Source organism: Sycon ciliatum, chromosome 13 (assembly GCF_964019385.1).
Source record: "Sycon ciliatum chromosome 13, ocSycCili1.1, whole genome shotgun sequence".
Classification (NCBI taxonomy): Eukaryota; Metazoa; Porifera; class Calcarea; order Leucosolenida; family Sycettidae; genus Sycon; species Sycon ciliatum.
Window position 1 is genome coordinate 11245293 of NC_088655.1, and position 22155 is coordinate 11267447.

At 46.8% G+C, this 22155-nt stretch overlaps 3 protein-coding genes and 1 long non-coding RNA gene across 4 annotated transcripts; 2 read left to right on the top strand and 2 right to left on the bottom strand.

The window, feature by feature from the left end:
* Positions 1-446: 446 nt before the first annotated feature.
* On the bottom strand, positions 447-2989 carry LOC135829635 (uncharacterized). The gene is made up of 2 exons (XR_010555877.1): positions 2725-2989; positions 447-1024 (listed from the first exon to the last, which is right to left on the bottom strand). It is a non-coding gene; the product is annotated as an uncharacterized LOC135829635 (long non-coding RNA).
* A 635-nt stretch (positions 2990-3624) lies between these two features.
* Positions 3625-4185, top strand: LOC135829179 (serine hydrolase RBBP9-like). The gene has a single exon (XM_065341583.1). It carries the CDS (start codon positions 3625-3627, stop codon positions 4183-4185), a length of 561 nt encoding a protein of 186 aa, XP_065197655.1.
* A 5695-nt stretch (positions 4186-9880) lies between these two features.
* Positions 9881-15896, bottom strand: LOC135829010 (serine-aspartate repeat-containing protein F-like). Its single transcript, XM_065341415.1, has 4 exons — positions 15209-15896; positions 13492-13546; positions 12927-12996; positions 9881-12299 (listed from the first exon to the last, which is right to left on the bottom strand). The coding sequence occupies exons 1-4, from the start codon at positions 15285-15287 to the stop codon at positions 10629-10631; spliced, it is 1875 nt and encodes a 624-aa protein (XP_065197487.1). The 5' UTR covers positions 15288-15896; the 3' UTR covers positions 9881-10628.
* Positions 15897-16359: 463 nt separating this feature from the next.
* Positions 16360-21934, top strand: LOC135830103 (uncharacterized). The gene is made up of 5 exons (XM_065342493.1): positions 16360-16676; positions 17888-18043; positions 19653-19793; positions 20559-20768; positions 21137-21934. Exons 1-4 carry the CDS (start codon positions 16604-16606, stop codon positions 20762-20764), a joined length of 576 nt encoding a protein of 191 aa, XP_065198565.1. The 5' UTR covers positions 16360-16603; the 3' UTR covers positions 20765-20768; positions 21137-21934.
* The last annotated feature ends 221 nt before the right edge of the window (positions 21935-22155 follow it).

Below are 22155 nucleotides of genomic sequence, written 5' to 3' on the forward strand. Positions count from 1 at the left end.
AACTCTACGACCACCATGCCAGCTCAAGCAAAAAGAAGCAAAGGAAGACGGAGATTTCTACTTGTGCAGCCATTCAGGGAGGAGCACGAAGGCTGTTTTAACATCACATGATTCGACCGTGCACGCACTTTCCAAAAGTGTACTTATCACATACCACGTGAACTCTTAGGCTGTTTGCAGTGCGATATACTTACATGTGCATGCCCTTGCCGCACATTCACACTCCAGTACAAAACATAATTATGCAAATATGTAATGCACATAATGTGACATTCTACGCTTGAAAGCAGATCAGCATTCGAACTTTTTCATTGCCTTCAGGCTGCAACAGCATATTGCAAGAGGGCACAATGGCCCAACCCAACATCTTCCAGTGAACACCATCGGCCATGGCAGTACAGACCATCTGACATCACTCACACCACCCACATAGAAGAGAAGCAATGTTGATACTTCATAGTTAACACGTTACAAATACTACTGAGAGTGCATATAGGCAGTACCCCAGGTTCAGGATGCATTGATCCATTCTTCTGCTTCAACTACCTTAGCTGCTCATTTGATCTATGGCTATGCATGCTGTCATCAGTGAGCCACACCATTGCGAAAGACTGATGATGGAGAGATCATTGCGCGTGTGTAGTCACAATACTATCAGAGAAATACGTTTGGCAAATATAGGAATACTGTGGACAAAATTGTACACAATAACCTGCCTTGAAGCAAATCTCAGAAAGAAAGCGCTGTGCAGATGCATATCAGCGGCTTCAGATTCAGTCACTTCGTGAGATCCAATATTCTTCCAACTGTACTGTTCAGCCTTCGGTGATCCACAGAGACAGCCAAACAATCTGTTCCGTCCTTCCACATGAGAAACAGAGAGGGAACATGTTCCAGTTCATTCCAGTATGAAGGCGACGGATACAGGCAATGAAAGTCATCGTTGGGCCAACATGACCAGCTTTCAGACATGGGTTCTCAGAGACCTTCGCCCATGATGATGGTATTCACCCTGGCTACAATCCTGCAAAACACGTGAAAAGATTGCAGCAAAACAAACTGAATGTTATAAAGAAGCAATTTAGGAAAACTAAGCCTATCGTATTTGTAGTACAGTGAAGCTAAGATACAACACCCAGCAGCCAGGCAAACTTGCTAATATCCGATGAATTAGCATGCCTGGTCATGGCACACCGGGTACAAAATATGCAACCAGTATAACGTTTCCACCAGTATTGATAATCTATCGTAACGTTATGATCAAACTACATAACTGCTAAGAATGTGCAACTACTAACACAAGGTACGATCGGCTTCGAAATCCAATGATTATGAGCAAGCGCGCATATATTTCTACATGTGCCATGTAGATAGAGTGTTTCATCAGGTTCAGTAGGCATGGATCCACAGTTCATTGTTCTGCTTCAACTACCGTAGCTGTGATGTACAAGTTTTGATCTCTGGCTATGCATGATGGTATTAGTGAGCCCAATGGCCCACAAAAACTGAAGTGATGAAACTTTCTGCCGTGGGCAGAGGGATCATCGAGTTGCCCACTCTTGGTTATGTACTCATGCCATTACCAACTATCAGTGCACAAGTACTGCTACACCCTCACTATGATCCATTGCAACACTATCACCAGGCACATGCATGCTACTGCAGCCATTAAACCAAGAGTCGCAAATAGGAAAATCTTTGCTGTAAACCACAGCTATAAGGTGCTTTGAGTCCAGTTTTGTGGGAAAGTTGCACTGCACGATGCACAATACCACATCGAGCGAAATTCTTTTTTTCACATAGCGTGAAGTGTCTCTCGAGAAATGCAATGCACAATGCATAGCACATCGCAGAAAATCTTGTATTCCACCTGCAATCTAAAACTGCTTGCCAGCCAGAGCTCTTGAGTCACATGCACCAGAATGCAGGAAGTGATGCCCATCACGTGTCACCCAACCTAGAAGTGGAGCTGGACTCAATTTCCTGCGATACGACCTGTGATGGAGCTGCAACAACCAGCGATGCAAGTTTGCAGTCCAATTATTTGAAACTGGCCCGCAATGTTGCTGAGAATGTACTCAAGGCAACATTTGAGAAATTACCTTTCGAAAAAATGTTCGGTACAAACCTGGCCGGATATTGTTTAAACGGTACTGTGCGAAGAAAACAACTATTTTATTGCATAGACTAAGGAGCTATCCAGCATTATCGATAATTTTCACGAAATGGTCCGCATGCAGCATGGAGGTGCTAGTAAGTCACTGGCGTATGTTCTCGTGTGGATCGATGTACAGTGCGTGACAATGCTTCCATAGTGGTGGTGGCGGGAGCAGACTGCACTGCAGGGTATTACAGCACTGGCATACTATTAATTTCTCTTGCAGACGTGCCGTGCACGACAATGCTTCTATAGTGGTGGTCACGGTGATGGTGGTCATGGTGGTGGTGGTGGTGGTAGTCATGGTGGTGGTGGTGGTGGTGCTGGTGGTGGTTGCGGTGGTGGGAGCATTCTGCACTGCAGGGCATTCAAGCAAGCTCGATTGTGCATGCATGGTGGCGGTGGGAAAGAGGAGCCAAGGAAAGCGTGTACATATTTTTTGTTGAAAGCACGAGAATTCAAAGAAAGCTGGCTGCTTCCTCTATTTCCATGATCGGCCAGTGCCTGCAGCACGAACAGTACATTGTATTACATGTATGTGCATAGACAGACAAATAAACACTAACCTGAGCATGGGTACCGCTTGTATTCGTGGTCAGGAAAGTGAAAGTACGAACGAAGGAGAAGAAGATTGTTGACCATGGCGAACAACTGCATATCCAGAGGGCACACGGCTTGCCAGAATGGGTCGGCTACATCTTCGCTAATTTTCTATCCTAACAACATTCAGCTTCGAGGTCAAGGACGACGGCATTTTTGGAAGGAAATTTCGAATTTTGGAGAAGAAGCTTGCTTTCGGAAAAATATTTACGTTCCAGACCAAGCCGTGAATCGCCCACGCTCTGACTCATCCGGACTAGTAATGTCTACTGTACTTCTGATCCACGCTCCCAAAAAAGAAAGAAAAAAAGTATAATATTATAAACCACGTTTATAAATTTATAAAAGCACGTTTTCGGCGGGAAAACGAAAAAACCGGATCTCCATCAATCGAACCTATCCCATCCTAGGATGGGCACCCCCTCAACCCATCCTAAGATGGGCACATGCCCATCTTAGGATGGGCAGAATCGACGGACGGGCCGGAACAGATCTACATGCATGACGTATCTGAGTGCAGGACTGACTGTCTGTACAGGTCACTGTGTGTGCGGTGTAGCTGCTACTGCAGCATCATCCAGCATCACCATGAAAGGCATGATCACTGACATCGTCAACACTACAGCTGGCCTGCATGCTGCAGTGCCGGACCGGTACGGTACGGTACGGACTACGGGGTCGATGACGTCTTTCGTTTTTTGAAACACTGCACTTTCAATCAAGATTTAGAATTATTTTTATTGTGTTAAAAATGTTCTCATTTCAAGAACATGACATACGTAATGTTTGCAGTGAATATTTCAAAATTTTGTTTGTTGTTTCGGAGCAGGTGTCCTTCCCCTTCAGTTACAAGAAAGCTAGCTTACATGGCGAAACTAAACGTAGCAATTATCCCAGGGAACGGCGCTGGTGGAGACATCAGAAGCTGCAACTGGTATGGCTGGCTGCAGGACGAGCTTCAGCCGGGAATCGAATGTCGCCTTCGCGACATGCCAGATCCTTACTACGCCAAGAGTTCTGTGTGGCTGCCGTTCATGCAGAAGAGTTTGCGCTGCGACGAGTCCACGGTCGTAGTTGGTCACAGCTCAGGCGCTGTTGCTGCCCTGCGCTATGCCGAGACTCATCGCGTTCGTGGCATTATCCTCGTCTCAGCGTATCTTTCCGACCTTGGTGATAGTGTGGAGGCGGCCAGTGGGTACTTCGATGGCGAATGGAACTGGCAGGCGATCTCCAGCAACAGTAGTTTCATCGTGCAGTTTGCCTCCAAAGATGATCACCTGGTGCCGTTCTCAGAGCAGTTGAAGGTAACTGCTGAACTGCGGCAGCACGGCGAGGTGGATTTGCAGGAGTTTGAAGATCGAAATCACTTCATGCAGTCGGCCTTTCCGGAGCTGGCGCACATCATCCGTGCACGAACACAGACATGATGCCTTCGCGTTCCCAAGACATTGAGTGGATGCTGAATAGTGATACGGTTCACGGGTACGGTGGAGTCGATGCCATGTTGTGCCCCGTCGCGGCCAAGTGTTGCTGAGCTGTGAGGATCTAACTACTGCGTCCACCAGGGTGAGCGATACGCCACGGGAAATGCATGCTCCCCCCCCCCCCCCAAACAAACTCTACTCTCGCCATTCTCGCTATGTGCTGAACGTTGCAGCATTGTGTGCGTGAGCTTGTGGACGTGATGACGCGCGCGGAATGAACCGCTGCAAGTGGTGTGCAATGATGACTGACATTTTATGTTCCTCAGTGACCTGAGCCCGGCCAATCAAGGGCGGGTAAGTCTGCACACTATCTTATCTTCATGGGATGTTCCACCGACGCCGTGCATGCACTGCAGTGGCAGTGCATGTATTACGCAGTGTACCGGTGAAGGTCGATAGCCACGGTAACATTGAACGGCCACTTGGCACTTTCCACAGACATAGGGCTTTATAAAACAATGAATAACACGATATGTGCCCGCATGTCACAATCCTAGCAACGACTAAATTGTTCCAGAATGTTTTCTTGTCACAATTATCAATAGAAGCTCGTGACGGAAGTCAACTACGGCTTTCTTTGATTTTTCTGTGCGCCATGTACACTGACCCGACTCCAGGTCATGCTGCTGCAATGCATGAGAGTTTTCAACGCCAGTTTCTCTCACTTGCTAGTATGCTACCCAGTTCAAGTATATCCACTTGCATTCCGTTAGCCTAAAATTCCTCAACATGTTTATCACGAAAATTAGCGTCGTGCGAACAAGCTGGTCTTTCGTCGTCATTTTCACCTCTTTGTTTCGTTCCCGTGCTGGCACTGCGTGGAACTGGATTATTTTCTAACCTGACCTCCAGTATTTATCTTACTTATTTGAATGGCGTAAAATGACACCGTATCAAGTTTGCCCAAAATGCTAGAGGTGAAATGGTTAGGTCGGTTCACCGGCTATGTAACTGTTTACGAAAAAAGAACCGTTATCTGTTTGCATGATACCTACACAGTCACTACTTGTAACTACATTAGCTGATTTGTGAGGTATTGTGTTTGTTCGGTACCAAAAAATACATGTCCACTACTTGGTGGTGTCTTCTCCCTGTTTCTCCTTTGTTACCTCTCCCTGGCCTTTCTCTGTCTGTCTCTCTGTCTTTCTGGCTGTCTGTTTGTCTCTCTGTATCTCTCTCTCTCTCTGTCTTTCTGGGTTGTCTGTTTGTATCTCTGTCTCTCTGCCGCTGTCTCTTTGTCTCTTTGTCTCTCTGTATCTCTCTCTCTCTCTCTCTCTCTCTCTCTCTCTCTCTCTCTCTCTCTCTTTCTCTCTTTCTCTATTTCTGTCTGTCTCTCTCTCTTTCTCTCTCTCTTTCTCTCTCTCTTTCTCTCTCTCTTTCTCTCTCTCTTTCTCTCTTTCTCTCTCTCTTTCTCTCTCTCTCTCTCTCTCTCTCTCTCTCTCTCTCTCTCTCTCTCTCTCTCTCTCTCTCTCTCTCTCTCTCTCTCTCTCTCTCTCTCTCTCTCTCTCTCTCTCTCTCTCTCTCTCTCTCTCTCTCTCTCTCTCTCTCTCTCTCTCTCTCTCTCTCTCTCTCTCTCTCTCTCTCTCTCTCTCTCTCTCTCTCTCTCTCTCTCTGTATCGGTGTGTGTTGGTGTGTGCGCGCGTGTGTGCATGCGTGTACGCTGTGTTTACTACAATTCATTGGCACGAAAAAACTTCTTCAGAAGGTTTGTGGTGTAGACCAGGCTGAATAGTGGTTGTCAATTTTTTCAGCCCTGCAAACTGTGGAACGGTGCATGTGTTCTTTTGTATTTTCACTATCATGACCTCCGCTGCTGTAAGGTAATGGTGAACGTGTGAGTGTGCTTCTGTATGTGCGTGCGTGTGTTTGTGTATGTGCGTGTGTGTGCGTGCGTGTGTGTGTGGCTTCGCCAGTTGTGTCTATTAGACATGCAGTTATCTGCCGCTAGTCTTGATCTGTTTTTTTTCAGAATCAGATCCGCTTCTCTTGCGACCGGCGTATTCATTGTACATGGAGTGTGTGTGTGTGTGTGTGTGTGTGTGTGTGTGTGTGTGTGTGTGTGTGCGTGTGAGCGTTTGTATGTATTTGTGTGTGTCTGTGTTGTCTGTATTGTGTTGTTGTGTTGTGTGTGTGCAAGCGTGCGTGCATTCGTGTGTGTGAGTGAATGTATGATGTGTGTATGCCATGGATTGTCTTATTTGTCCCAGTGCTGCCGTCAAGACCAGCATGTGGCCCTCAGAAACGATGACAAGATTCCAGTAGGGTGGACCTGCGTGGAATCATCATCATTGAAAAGTCACGGTTTGACCCGACCTGAGATCGACTTGACTGGCGGGAGGCAGAATAACAGGAGGCGCTTGGACCCGGTTGAAAATATAGTACCGGGTCACCTGTGACCCGGTTGGTACAATACACGTTCGAACTTTGAAAGGACTGACTACATGGCCTGTATGTGTGACAGATCATGCAGAGGCGCGCGTCGAATACATGTGTACCCGGCTCCGACCCGGTTGAAATGGTTGCGCCAGGTACACGTGTACCCGGCTGTCCTACTATCCCAGAGCAGACACTGCATGTATACGCCGTTGCAAGAGAAGCACGCACATCTGCAAATGGATGAGCACCCACAGATTTTCTCTTTATATAGCAACAATAGCAAACAAGATCTGAAAGACAGATCAAGACTTGCGCAAGATAACTGTCTAATCCACACAACTGGCGAAGCCATGTGAATCGACCACCAATGCACACCTGGTCTACACCACACGGAGTACATCGGCATAAAACGGCCAAGACAGTTACCTATGCACACCCTACACTTGCACACACCATGACAAACACAAACACACACACCACACACACACACACACACACACACACACACACACACACGCACACACACACACACACTCCTGACCATCACACACTTGCACAGACACAACGACAACGATAACAAGTAAAGTACGAGTAACACGGACACAAAGGCCCTTACCCGTTCAGGAATGGAAGTGACAGTGTGACAAGCAGCAAGGAGGAGCTCCACCCGCACGTAAGCAGCGGCTATGCCAACCGCGACTGCTGCATGCTCTGCATGAGACATTGAGGGACTTTCAAGACTCCCCACTTGGAGTGATCACTGCCTGCGCTACACTCTGAGTCTTAGTAGATCTACGCTGGGTGCGTCCTCAGTCTTATGGTGAACAAATGGCTGGTTACATGTACGGTTCAATGTATGTCAAGTGCATAGCCGACCTTGCTTCCAACGCTAAAGTAAGATAAACAACCATTCTCTTGAACCGAGCAACAGTCCTATCCGGGTCACTAGCTCTCGTTTACTAAACTAACTCCTCTCAAGGCAGAATGCAAAGAAAACTTGCCAGGTGAAGGAAAACGGATGTTTTCTATGACGGTAGCTCTGAATGCCTTACCACGTAACTCGTTGGCGGGAATCCTGACACACACCTCACACCTCAGCGAGTGAAAACCAGGGAGTCGTATAATTATGGGTATAATACGACTCCCTGGTGAAAACATCAGATAATCGGAACGTGGAGGTGAGCACGACTGTTTACACCAGCGCAGGGAGTTGTGAAAGGCACCTATGATCCGTGAACGTCCGTGAAAACACTTTACTTTCACGACTCTCGGGGTGAGACTCGGCTGGAAGCCGAGTTTTCCGCATCCGCCGTGGGAACGCCACCACCCTCTAGGATCAAAGGCGCAGATGCAGCGCCTAAACGGTGGGAGGTGAGTAGATCAGACCCACCACCAAGTGGTCAAAGACCGAAATCCCATTAGCTGCATCCATGTTACCCTCGTGCCAGGCCACGAGTTCCCAATTAACTGTGGGTCACAGCACGGCTGGAAAAATTCCTTCCGCTTCCAAGCAGGACTTGAACCTGGTACCCTCTGTTTCTCAATCATGGTCTTAGACCATCCCACTATACCTGCCTCAAATCGGAGTAATGCCATGGAAACTGTTGCCGAGACTTCATGCAGGATAGTTTTTTTTTTTTTTTTTTTTTTTTTTTTTTTTTTTTTTTTACTATGTTCACATACCCAACTCATAAAATAATACAGGAGACAATGGTACTGAGACAAGGACAAACGTGACAACTACTGAGAAGGGGCTGCACCGAGGTGCAGCAGTGATGGTGGGGCATTGATGGCTCTGCCGACCTGAGGTCTCGGCATCACGGCCAGAAACACGCACCAAAAACAAAAGATAGAGCTGTAAGGGTCAGCAAAAATAAAAATAAAGCAAGGGCAAGCAACAGCTACTAGTGTGCAGCGCATTCGTAGCAATGGGAGTCGTTGACGGGGCACTAGAATGTAGGTGGATCGACAGGCAGAATGTCCGTGGACCGTCGCCAATCCTGTCGGCGGAGGTATTCGTTGACGTTGCACTTAAACTTTTGAAGATTTTTGCGAGTTGGGGCGGAGTCTAGAAAAGCTGGCGGCAGGGAATTCCACATAGTTATGGCTTTTTTAGCGCTATGACTCGAGTATGAGTATGAGCTGAAAGTGAAGACGTCAGAAGTCAACGAATATAATGACGACTTCTACTGTTGATCCATTCTTCCAAGAGTAGATATTCTGAATGCAGTTTTCATGCACCTCTTGATTCCCATGTTGGTTTGACATTTGTACTGCACAAGCAGTAGTAGTGGGTGGCCGGCCGGCCAGGAGGGCGGCTGAATCAATTCAGTGCCCGAATGAATTTAGTGCCCGCGGGTATGTCACCCACCTTGATGGCCCAGGAAACCACCCAAACATGCATACAACTTGATCCAAAATTCAGCGTTGTCATGACTCCGGCCGGCCTGTGGCCATGGTGACGCGAGAGCTCTTTCCTCGCCCACCTACCCAACCCATGTCCTGTGTACTTTTTGCTCTAACCATGCTGGGTCAGCCCTCCCCCACCACCCCAACCCACCCGGGACCGGTTACTGGACACTTTGAGAGGAACAAATTACCCACGGACCCAGATAGGCATATTCGGATAATGCCGGCAGAAAAATTGGCAGAATTCGGTACTTTTTGGGGTAAGTTTCATGCATGTTTGGTATGTGGATAAAGACATGGAGCAGAATTCGAGGAATTGCCCGCCATATGGTTTGTATGGTTCTGCCAATTTCACTGCTTTTCGAGCAGAATCTGCCACCTTTTTGAGCATTATCCGCACACCCCTAGACCCAGATGATAGGGTTGACATTCGGACTAAACTTAGATACAAGTTACTGACATCCTACAGGAAACAACTACACCCGCCATGCGTTCAAAAGCATAACAGACAGGCTACAGGATACGGGAGAGATCAGCCTGGCCAGTAGATCACGGTTCAATGCAAACACAGGCCGAAGACAATACGCGTACCGAAGACAATACGCATGTACATGTACCGGAATACAGTCATGACATTTTTAAAAGAACCCCCCACGCATGCACACACACACACACACACACACAATACATAGGAACAACACCTCGACAAGTCCCTAATTGCGCTCGGACCGGCGAGAGGACCAGTCATTTATGTATCTCACGATGATAATGGCAAGTCCCAGAACAGCAATGACCTGACCATACCTGCGGACACACTTCCGCATGCACATATTGGTACAATAAGCACAGAGTCTGAATGATCATCGCTTCCATAGTGCTTTCCAGGCCAAAAACATCGTCAGGGAGCAAACTTACAGAGACACTTCTTTTCCAGCGCGACAAACATCTTCTGAACGCTAGATAGCGGCGTAAGTGAGTGTCATTAATGGATAGGTAGAACAGGCGTTGAGGACTCTCGGTCATCACAACGCTGTCACCTCCAAGCGAACTGGAGTCGCTACCGCTATCTCGTACTGTTGTACTCAGGGCGGGCTTGATTCAATCATGCCATATCAACGTTGCACAGTCATCGAACATTGAATTTTCACAGGCAAGTAGGTCAAGTATCTAGAATGGACTGGGAAATTGCCACAAGAATTTTGGTGACATTCAGTATATCCGTATGTACATGGTTACCAGTCAAACGTAAAATATAATTATTCACTTACACACACGTCAATCTCAGGGTGGCAAATTCAAGAAAGATAAACATTGATTTATCGTCATCACGAGGAAAAGCATGATGGTGGAGCACAGCCCCGCAGGCCAACATGAATGTGAGAGTGGTTGAGAGGTTCCCGAATCAGGATATGGTATGCATGGCTGGAGAGCTAATCAACAATCTCAAGCCTGCAGTTCCGCCCGCATGCCAACACCACTACTCGAGCACCCGGTGACGGAGAGTAGATATCTTACCACTCGTCATCTTATTCATCCCGGTGATGAGAGTACATCTATTACTACTCGTCCTGTTTGTCATCCCGGTGATGAGAGTAGAAATATTACCACTCATCGTCCTCGTCATCCTCATCCCAGCCGCAGTCACCATCGGCGACAGGATCACCAAAGTCCTCCTCGACGTCGTACTGAAAGCCAGGGTCTCCTGGCTTGACACGGTTTGTTTCGAAACCTTTGTCCATCGTACGCTTCTTGGCAGCGAGTGTTTCATTGTCAAGTTTGTTCAGATCCTCGTCGGCGTGTACCGACGGCGGGGTGACATCATCACTTTCGTCAATGTCTTGGGCTTCGTTATCCGATAGCAGAGACGAGAGGCTGGAACCTGAAGAGAGTGTTTGCGCGGCGGGCAATGTGCTATTGGCGGCGTTCGGCTTCGAGGGCTCGCCGAACGACATTTCAGAAGGCGAGTCTTCCGCCGAACCAGTCAAGTCACGCTGCTGTGCGGACATTGGCTGTGCTGGGCTGGAGGCTGGAGCAGGATCTAGATTTCTTGCAGCTCGCTTTTGAATAGGAGATCCGAACGAATCCAAATCGCTCGCCGAAGAAGCGCTTGGCTCCGGAGAACGCACATCTTGTGTTCCTCTCGTGCTGGGTTGGACGTGTTGAGGTACACGTTTGGACTCCGTACTTCTTGCCTGCACATGTTGCCCTCCTTTCGCTAGCCCGCCTAGCAGCGAATCCGAGTCACTGTCTCTCGGCGCTGGATCAGACTTGCAGCGAGGGCTGGTTGGCAAAGCATCCTCATCGATATCATCGTCGTCATCATCCAGCAAACCAAGAAGAGCGTCCATGCTCTTTTTCTTTCCTCCGCCCGATTTCGCCTTGTCCTTTCCAGCCTTCTTCTTCGTTTTCTTCTTGCTGGCGTTGTCTGTGTTAGCCAGACTGGGCAGTGGGGATAAGCCGGGTAGGGACGGTAGCGAGCCGAGTGGGCCAGCCCCTTTGCGAGGCGTGCTGGTGAGCGGGGGCGCCTGGTTAGCGCTCGTCGCCTGCTTCGTGCTATCCTTGTCCGAAGGCGTCAAGCCACTTGGCCGTGTCTCAGTCGAGACGCCGCCGGCCTTACCGGATGACGTTGTACCAGTCTGGACGTCAGAGAGTCCCAGATCAGAGAGACTGCCGTCGCTGCTGCTGCCGTCGCGACTGATTTCAAACACCTGGTCTTGGCCGGTGCTGAACTGTACGTGGGGTTTCTTACCGACATGTGCGGACAACCGGTCTTGCTGTTCCTGTTTCGGCTGCAGGCCAGCAAAGGAATCATCGTCACTGTCACTGCTTTGCTTAGCACTCACGTTGGGTTGCTCAGTCTTTCTCGAAGGTTCCGTTTTGCGAGTGGTCAGCGAGCCTGATCTTGCTGCTGTGATGTTCGCCAAACCGAGAGGATCGTCGTCATCATCATTATCATCATTGATACCACCTGCCCCAGCTGGTGCACGAGTCTTCTGCCGGGAGAAATCTTCGAGACTGCTGCTGCTGCTACTGCTCAGGTTGATGGTTGGCGTTGCCACTTTCCAAGTCGGAGAGGCAGAACCGCTGCCTACCGGACTTGCAACTTGGTGACGGTCTCGGGCTGCGTCATCATCTTCATCTGATGAAGAACTGCTATTGATGGGTCGTGAGGGAAGCGATGCCACTGCTTTCTTAGCTGTTGTGGCTTCAGATTTGCCAGGCATTTGTACCGTACTCTTCCTGTCCAGCAGCCTTTCGACCAGGTTATGAATCTGAGAAGATAGAAGTGATCAACAACGTTATGCACATCCACATGCACGTGCCAAGCAGGCACATCCACGTACACAGACGCGCGAACGCACATATCCGTGCATACACACCCACACCCGCACACATATACACACACGCACGCACAACATCCAACAACTTATCAACCAGCATCCCAGGAAAAGGTGAATGGCATACACGATGGTAACATGTTTCAGCATCCGCGCTTTTAGTATCTATTACTGACAGCCCTTGAACGTGATTCTCAGAATCATTTTAGCGACGTGAGGAGTGAGGGGACGACCGCAAAACTAGCAAATCCCCAAATTTCACCCACGTCTCACACAGGCACATCAGCAAAACGACGTCGCATCGCTGACTTCTTCTGTGCTGCTTCCCATGTCGAGTACTTTGAGAGTTCGCATTGCACTCCTGCGTCGCAGATCGCATCGCAAAACGGGCTTTAAACCTGCTCACGGTTGGCAGTTGCGGCGGCAACATTTGTAAACCTAAGTGTCACAGAGTTCCTAGAATACAGTTGCTTATCCAAACCGGTTTGACTGAACATTTGCACAACGCACGCATTTCTGAAGAACTTGATCAGGCTAACGGCGCACAACACACGTCCTCACCTGTTGACGGGGCACTGTTGTAAGGTAGTCTGCATGTCGGCTCAACAGCTGATCAACCAGTTGGGAAGTGCTATACAGTACATGTGGTAAAGTGAAAGGATGCACATAAACAAATACGAATATATAGTTACATGCGCTCATCATCAGATTAATCCGGCCATACCATATACAAGCTATGTTGCGTGTAGTTCCACACACGAGCACCTCCTCACACATGCGCACCCACACCCACCCACACCCACCCACACAAATACACCCCCATGAACATACGCATGTACACACCCACCCACACACAAACCCATCCCCATACGATAGCCCCCCCCCCCCCCACACACACACACATATAAACACGAGCTCATCTGCTACCCCCCCCCCAATTGAACACAGGCACATACACACAACTCAGACACAAGTGCACTCCCCCTCGCCACCCTGCCATTCTACTGATAAGCTCCTTGCCCTGACCTTGGAAGTGCTCTGGACCTCAGTACTTGTGCCAAATACAACTGGAGTAGCACAACCAGAAAAAAACTCTCAAAGTTGACTGTACTAAGGCATTGGTTACCTGTCTGTCTGGCTTGAATTGCGAACTGGCATTGTCCGTTGCCGCGTCTTTCCACCTGATGAACATGTGCATCATGACATACACACACACACACACACACACGCACACGTATACACACACACGTATACACACACACGTATACACACACACACACACACACACACACACACACACACACACACACACTGTGTGAAAACTACTCAAACATGACATGACTGCGATTCATTTATAACGTGGATCCCAGTGGATCCAAAAGTCAGGGTTGTCATGACTACTTACTAGCCGTGGCCTGGCACTTTCCAGCCGTAACCATAACACCATGTGTCATTTCCTCTAAATTCTTAGTAATATCAGATTATTCTATGGTATTATCAAGAGTCTCCCCCGCCCCAACCAGAATATGCGGAGGTGATCTCTCTATCGGACGCTGCGTTGAGTAGTGTGAAGTCAAGAGCAACACTTTCTCTGCAGTTTAACACCAACTCAGTCGGCTCAATTATTGCTTCATTTCGGCAGAAGCATGATCAAGTGTGTCTGCTTTTTAGAACTCGTCTTCTAGATACGATGTTAGGTCAGCAGGTTCAGGATGCATGGATCCATTTCTGTACCACCCGATATTCTGCCTGGGCAGCAGGTGCTGCGATAGTAGTACACATCCTTTGAAGTTTGAAGTTGAACACCATTAAGAATGGTCACAGTGGACCAAGAGATCGCCGACTTGCTCACTCCTGGTTTCGTAAACTTGGTGCTATCACTCATGAAGGGGAGGACAGCTTGAAGATTGAGCTACGATCTTTGAACAAAAAAAATGGGCCTGTCCGGGATTTGAACCCGGGACCTCTCGCACCCAAAGCGAGACTCCTAGACCAACAGGCCACTGCTGGCATACCTGGTACAAATATGGTTGAAGTTGCCGCAATCGGTTTTAGTTTTCAAGCACCACAAAACACATTGCATGATCTATGCACATTCTGAGGGCAATTTACAATCAGCTTACTGTAAATAACGTTGGTTGTTCCAACCAGGAACACACGCTTCTTGCCGAACTTGACACTTGCGTGTGTTCCTAGTTGGAACAACCAACTTCATGACTAATACAGTCAGACCTCGCTTATTCGGTCCTCTTTTATCCGGATCCCTCGCCATCCGGAAGAAAATCGTTGGTTACCGATTTACAGCATATGCCACGCATACATACAGTATGTGTGTTCGATTATCCGGTTCCCTCGCCTATCCGGATATTTTTGTGGAAAACGGATGTGTGCGGTTATGCGAGGTCTGACTGTATCGCCGAAGTCGCAACTTCTAAGTTCTTACTGTAACTACTTAAAATTAAGATTTTACGGTCATAATAGTATCTGTATTAGGGTGATCCAGAGGCTTGCCGCCTATCAAGGGGTTCACCGCTTTGAAGAGTGTACGTGTACACGATTGTACATGTATGAGCTAAAGTAAAAGTAGTGAAAAGTAGTGCAGCACAATGTATGAAAGGCTGTGGAGTGTGGTATGGCCTAACCAGTCAAAAACTGCTTCTGGCGGCCCTGGTAAAGCACAATCGGTGCACACCAGCTTACCAGGCGCGTGCCCCGTATGGGCTCCTGGGTGCCCGGAACCCCCCCCCCCCTTTTCGCTCAAAATGCAGGATTTTGGTTCATGTTTTGAAAATTTTCACAGGGGAGCCCCCCCTTGAAGGGCACCGGCGCACGCGCCTGCTTACCCTGTTTGTAGCAGAGTACAAGCCTTGGAGGGCTGTGCCGATATCCGCATTTGATCGGCATGATGGCCGCCGACGACATTCTGTCCCAGGGCAGGTGTTACACAGCTCAGCCAGATCCAGGTCACGCTGATAAGTCCCACTGCCTTTTTCGGAATTATCACCTCACAGTACAGCCTGAAGCAGCTCGGCCAAAGGATCCACTTCACTCTTATGGAATGTCCTATCCATTAGCGTATAGGATACACGAAATAACCCTTGATGTGACCACTGAATGACGGAGCTTAGGACGTGATCATCATGATTCATTACGTAGTATTCGTCCGATCGATACGCACGAGTAGGGTGGCTAGGCGTAGCGACGAGTGCAGCGAGTCCACTACTGCGACTATTCAGCGACAGCTCCAGTTCAGCCACCAAACTTCAGAAACAGCACTCCGAACGTTGAGCATAAGAACATCCAGGGCAGGCTGTAACAATATTCTGGGATTGGAAATAATATTGACTAACAGCCTCTGCCCTAACTCAATTATTACGAACCCTTTAGCGATTCAACCTACAATTTATGACCACTTTGCCAACAGACTATAAAACCTAGAGAAAGAACAACCAAAGATCCCGGTAACATTCAAACATAGAAGACCTGTTTCCGCTGCGCTCGTAACAAAATTCCGCTACTGTTTGTGTTCAAACGGACAAAAATAGCGCTTGAGTAAAAGCAGCCTTTTGCCTTGACACTACACCCATATCACGTGTGTCCATGGCAATCTTTGATTTTGTGGCATGCCCATGCTGCAGGGTGGCCCTGTTGACGTCAAAGGACTGGGCGCAGCACGCGACTCCGCCGCGAACACTGTCTCCCGGCTGGAAAGAAGTCGAGTCGTAGTTGTCATGATACGTGTACATGTAGATGGGGTGTCCCAATGGGTGGATATCAGAAATCTACCAACGGTCTTAGGCATTCAATGATTCATGGGACGGTACATCAGGCGGATGGGTTTATCACTGCATAGACATATGTATATGTACATGTATGTACTGTACATTCACATGTAAAAGTTCATGATTGTACATACATGTACATACATGTACGCATACTATCAGTCCTGACACTGGCGACGGTAAGTAGTTTTCCACAAAAATCCCCACTCATCATTCCTTCACTTTCCCCAAAGCATTCCCGCAAAGTAGAATCTGGTCCAGACCCGCCTACCAAGTTCGATAGTGATGAAGATCTAGCCCTTTGCCAAAGTCTTCTTATGTCCTTTCCCTATAAAAGGGAGGAAAGGGTCTTCCAAAACTACTACTCCTCCCTTGCATCTTTCAGCAAGTATACTTTTGTGGTGCTGGCAATTGCTAAGCTTTTCAGACTCTGATATTTTCTTTGTACGAAGAAGGATGGCCAACAATGCTGTTGTTTCCCTTGTACTGGCGGGGGTGGTGACGCTTGCGCTCCTGATTACTGTTCATGGTGAGTTTCCAGAATTTATCACCAATATGTAGTATTACCTCGTTGCAATTCATTTTTATTAATCGGTAGGTTGTGGCAACGTATATGTACATGTCTATGATCGCTTGAATGTAAGGACGTTATCAATATTACCCTACTGCCGTCGAATAACTCAAACCGGGCATTTAGGAGTGCGCAGCCCAAACAGGAACCTGGCAAATGGCTGGTTTAGGAAAAAGGAAAGTTCGGAGGTCCCACTTTTGTACATGTACAATGTACGTGAACAGAGTAGAAAGTGTTTCGTATGTGGGCATTACGTTGGAAATGTCTTTGTCAAAACAATTTGGTGGCACTGCGTTCTTCCACTAGCCTAGGATTTCAAAACAATACTGAGGCGTGTGTTTCTTTCCCCGGAATTTACATGTAATATCGGACCATTGCGTAACATGAAGTCCTGGTGATATTTCTCCTTCAACAAAGTGTTTCATTTTCGCGAGAGAAAGTCATGATCACCACTGGTCTGCCCACGTCCGGGGCACAGAAACAGCTCCATTCCTGTTCAATTCCACGTAAATTATTAACTTGTTAATCACCATTGTATTCGACCTGAAGAGTAATGGAATGAAAGGCCTAGTCGGAAACAAATATGGCGTCTGTGCTTCGTGTGCTGATTTGTTTCCCTCTAACAATAGCATCGTGTTGTTTTACAGCATGAGCCTTATAAAAAGGATCCTACTGGGAAAAATGTTTTGTCCTGGCCTCATTTGTCAGACTTGTCATTCAACTCAAGTAGAATTCAAAGCCAGCTATCGCATAATGTATGTGACCTATTATTCAATATTGGAAAGCGTTTTGAATCTCGTGCAAAGAACGGATTAGTTGTAGCCAATTTGTAAGTATCTCCCCCTCCCCCCGCCCCCAATCTCGCTTTCCTGATGGGAAGGGTTAAAGTTACAGAAGCACAAAGAACATTAACGGTGATATTGCTCAGATGATTCGTGATAAGGCCACTGCACATACCCATCCGTACAATGTAGTAAGCACTGCCCTCCTCAGGGTATTGATGAATATATTTTCAGCAAGGCCTCCAGACACTTTGTACAATGTATCTGATAGGAGTAACATTAATTTCTGGTGCCTATATTTCTCTTCACCTCACACATCGTATACGCGTTACACGTTGCCAAATAGTTTTAGCTTACTGCGTGCACGTTGTCTGTTTCCCCACACAGCTGTACCAAAGTGGTACGAGCAGTCCGTGAGTGACATGCTTGGAAATAGCCGAAAAATCGACACCGGAATTTGGCGGGAATGTGACGAGCTGAACGTAGCAGGACTCAGGTTTGCTACATGCACAGCAATCAAGATCACGGAACCAGAGTTTCCCGGTAAGCGAGCAGTTCGAGATGGAAGTGCACTTGCGAATACTGCACGGTGATAGCTCTGGGTTAATTTCCTACCACTCCGCGTCGTTCCATCTGTTTTGCATGTATTATTATTTTCTATCCTCAGTTTGTGCTTCTTCATAAGCTGTTGACGGAGACTCCCTCGATTTAGGCTTAGGCTTGTGGAGAATGCAAAATTACAAATACAAAATTAATAGCAAATTTCTTGAGGGAAAACAATCAAAACTTATTAGGCTGGGCAATCCCAAGAACGAGACCACGACTCGGAAAAAAGATAAAAGCCTGATTGACAAATGCTGGTGACCAAACGTTATGCAGAGCTGCCCACCATTATCAATGTAATCATTACGCGACGTTTTGGTCTCATTTTCATATTTAACCCATTCAGCGCTACTGGGCCTTGCCTATGGTACTCTGCATATAAAATGCTAAAAACAGGGCCAATAGCAAGTTCTAAAACTCCAGGGTTCTGGCAACTGGGGTCCTCAAATATTTTGGAAATGATTGCCAAGACTATCAACCACAGGGTGACAGAATCGATACAGTCCCCCAAAAGAATAGCGCCTCACAATAGGGGACGCAAGTTTGCTCAAATTGCGTGAAATACGCCAAATGCGTGAAATTGCAGCTGAAAGATCGCTGAAAAGAGAAGAAAAAAGACGCGTTGTGTTTCCAAGCGGGATTCGTACCAACGACCTATCGTACAAGAGGCAGGTTCATGATCCAACTGACTAACAGTGCTTTTACACACCAGACAGTGCCAGAAATCACTATATATTCCATGACGTCTATAGACGTCATCCCGCGCATGGGGGGGGCATTTTCAATGACGTCTATAGACGTCATCAGCGTTCAATGGGCTATAGATATCATGCCTCTTTGTGTGGTATACTTCTAGGGTACGTAATTCCTGCTACCGAAAGGACCATATAGCCCGATGGAACGAGATCAGCACGGGCAAGATCTGTTTAGTTGATTGCCGTATAATGCACGTAACCATCCGTGAACAGGATATCCACTCGGATTGTGCTGTAACGTGTTGAAACAAGTTACTGCATATTGTCGATGGTACCAATAACTAATAGTATGCAACGTATGAAGTAGTGTAACAGGTGCATGTACAACAAGAAGAGGAGTTAACTATTTCGTTGCGACTCATCCAGATGTTTCCCATGGCTGTTGCCTGATGACCGCCTCGTGCATGAAATTCGGGCGAACAACGAAATCTTCATCCTCTTCTTTCGGTTGTAAATACATGTACATGTAGATGTGCTTTTGGGCATCGAGCACACTATTGATCATCATAGAATCTGTCTGTTTTACATTTGTACACTGTGCACGTACATGACTACAGGTTCATGTTGTTTGGACACAAGTATTTTGCAAAATGTAACTGACGACCATAGTAACTATATATTCTATTCTATAATGCGGTGCAGTCAGAAAGTGCACCAACTAGGCACACAACTGACAGAGTACTGAGACATTCTTTATGTCCATTTCCTGTCTACAAACATCATTGGTTCAATATCCGAGTATCAAATAAAACATTGTGTATAATATGTATCTTCTTTTCTATTTCTGTATTCAGCCAGCCTCCGTTCGGCTCAGACCTTCTCCCTTATAGCCACAATATTAGCAGGTATAGCCTTGATCAGCACCTTGGTTATTGAGTATGACAGCACAAAGGTCAAGCTCCTGCGGCTGCCTCGCATCTTCTTCGCTGTATCTGGTACGTATGGAGAGATAAATGTCCACACAGGGAGGGAGACAGAGAAAGAGAGACAGACAGAGAGAGACGGAGACAGATACAGTTGCATAGACTGAGATACAGAGACACAGAGATACGGAGAGCGCGAGAGATAGATAGATAGGTGATAGATAGATGGATAGATAGAGGCAGAGACCAAGCAGGGCTGGAACCGACTTTAGTGACGTACTCTGGATTATTTTGAAAGAAGTACAATCTAATCTACAGGTGCATATGCTCCAGCAAACATAGATGTGTTGTAAGTTTGCAAGTTCGTTCTGCATTAGGATAAGCGGATCCACGTATTATGCATGGATTCTGAACTAGCTCCGCAGTCATGTGATACCAGTATTCACCACTTCATACCCTAGGCCAGTTTCCAGTGCATCATTCTAACACCCAACCCCACTACGCCTGGATCCTGGAAGGTATTTGCAATGTCTTCGTCAGAAGGTTAATATGCATTTTTTATTTCCATGTGGAACTATTATACGAGCATAAAATATCTTCTTGTACAAAAGGTGCTAATCATTACACTACATTGTAAATTGAACAAGAATAGGAGGAATAGGGGGATGAAAATAGTGTTTTTTAATTCGAGTTTCATGCTCTAAGCGATCATCACAAACAGCATTTTCAATTCAGGAAAATATCTACGGATCTTTAGAATGGTGCCAACAATTTTGAATGTATGTCCTCCTGCCATGCTTCATTGTATATTGGTATCTTTCTGGTTATTTTACTCAGGTATCGCGATTGCCATTGCCGCACTCAGCTTCGTCGCCTTCATCAGCAAGGATACTAATGTCCAAACGTCTCGCCCCAGCGGGGCCGCGAGCTTTAAATCAACCTACGGTGCCAGTTACATCATCGCATGGATCACGTTGGTTCCGGCCTTCGTGGCAGCCTTGCTGGCACATGTCCATCATTCCGCGAAAGCTGCTTCAGCCTAATCGAGTAAGAGCAATGTGAAATTACTGATGGAAGATTCCCTGGGGCTATCCAAGAAAACGGCACTGTAGCCTAATCTGCAAGAATGTTTCTTGTCTATATTTGAAGTTTCTCCCAGGGCTATCAGGCAACATTTTCACTGTAGGCTAATCTCTGCTGTTTTTGCCTCGAAATCCTTCTTTTTCGGAAAAATAGAATCTTTTACACACATACATGTACATTGTACATGTCGACATTATAGGAAATGCTTACAGTACAATTAGTCCTCCTTGTAGCTACATGTACATTAACACTACTGTCTCCGACACGCTTGTTTAAATATCAGAATAGATTTTGATTATTTGTTTTATGAACAATCTCTTTATCTTTCACAGAACTCGTTTTCTCGGGTGTCAAGAAAGGATACTGCTGACCGGAACACTTGATTATTTGCTATGGTTCGTGCTTCCGTGATAACCGAGTAACTATTAAACTAGTGTCCAAAGCATCGTGTGCCCTGTTGTACTCCTGCACACACTTGTCTGTTCCCCACTCTATCAATCATACACGACTTTTAATCAATACAACGACTTTACCCATACACGCAAATGTACATACACATGTCATTCGAATAGTGCACTGAGCATTCGACTACAACCACTGTGGCATTGATACTCCAGCACAATTTTCCTTTCTACTTTAGTTAACCAGTCGCAGTCCTGGCTGCCCTCCTGTATGAATGTCAGGGATGCTATCCTTGAATTCCTTTCTCCTCCTCCCTTGAATTATCGCACAGTGTAAGCGTTTTTCGTCTACCCGGCGCTGTTCAAGCCCCGGACTCTCCATAATATGTCTGTCAATTTAACTCTCTTGTACACATACATTAAAACTCACTCCCTCCACTGCTACTTGCCTTGTTGCGAGTATCGTTTCTCACTTTTGAATTTCGTTTCCATAGCCACCCGTCGCATTAATTTGTCCTTCAGTTTAGCGTTTCTTCCGGATGAGCGTTGTGCGAAAGCTAGTTTGGCGTCAATCATTATCCACCATTTTTGTTTCTCCACATACATGTACATGTACTTTCTTTTGTACATGTACTCAGCCCCTTGTTTATTGATTGTCCATCACAGCCTTAGTTGGCTTCCATGATTTGCTTGTTCCTCGAAGTAAAATAAAGTCGTTACACATGTCGATTCCGCTCGTCCTTTTCTTTGAAAGTCGAAAAAAAGAATTCATCAAATTTCTTATCTAAGCATGCAAATACATGTACATGTACATGTACACACGTCCAAACGTACATGTACACGTACATGTAAAATGCATTGCCTGCGGTGTGCTGAGGAGGAGGGAATGTAAAAGGTAACGAAAGCAGCCTAAACCTTTCAATGAACTCGCATGGTTATAAATAAACCTT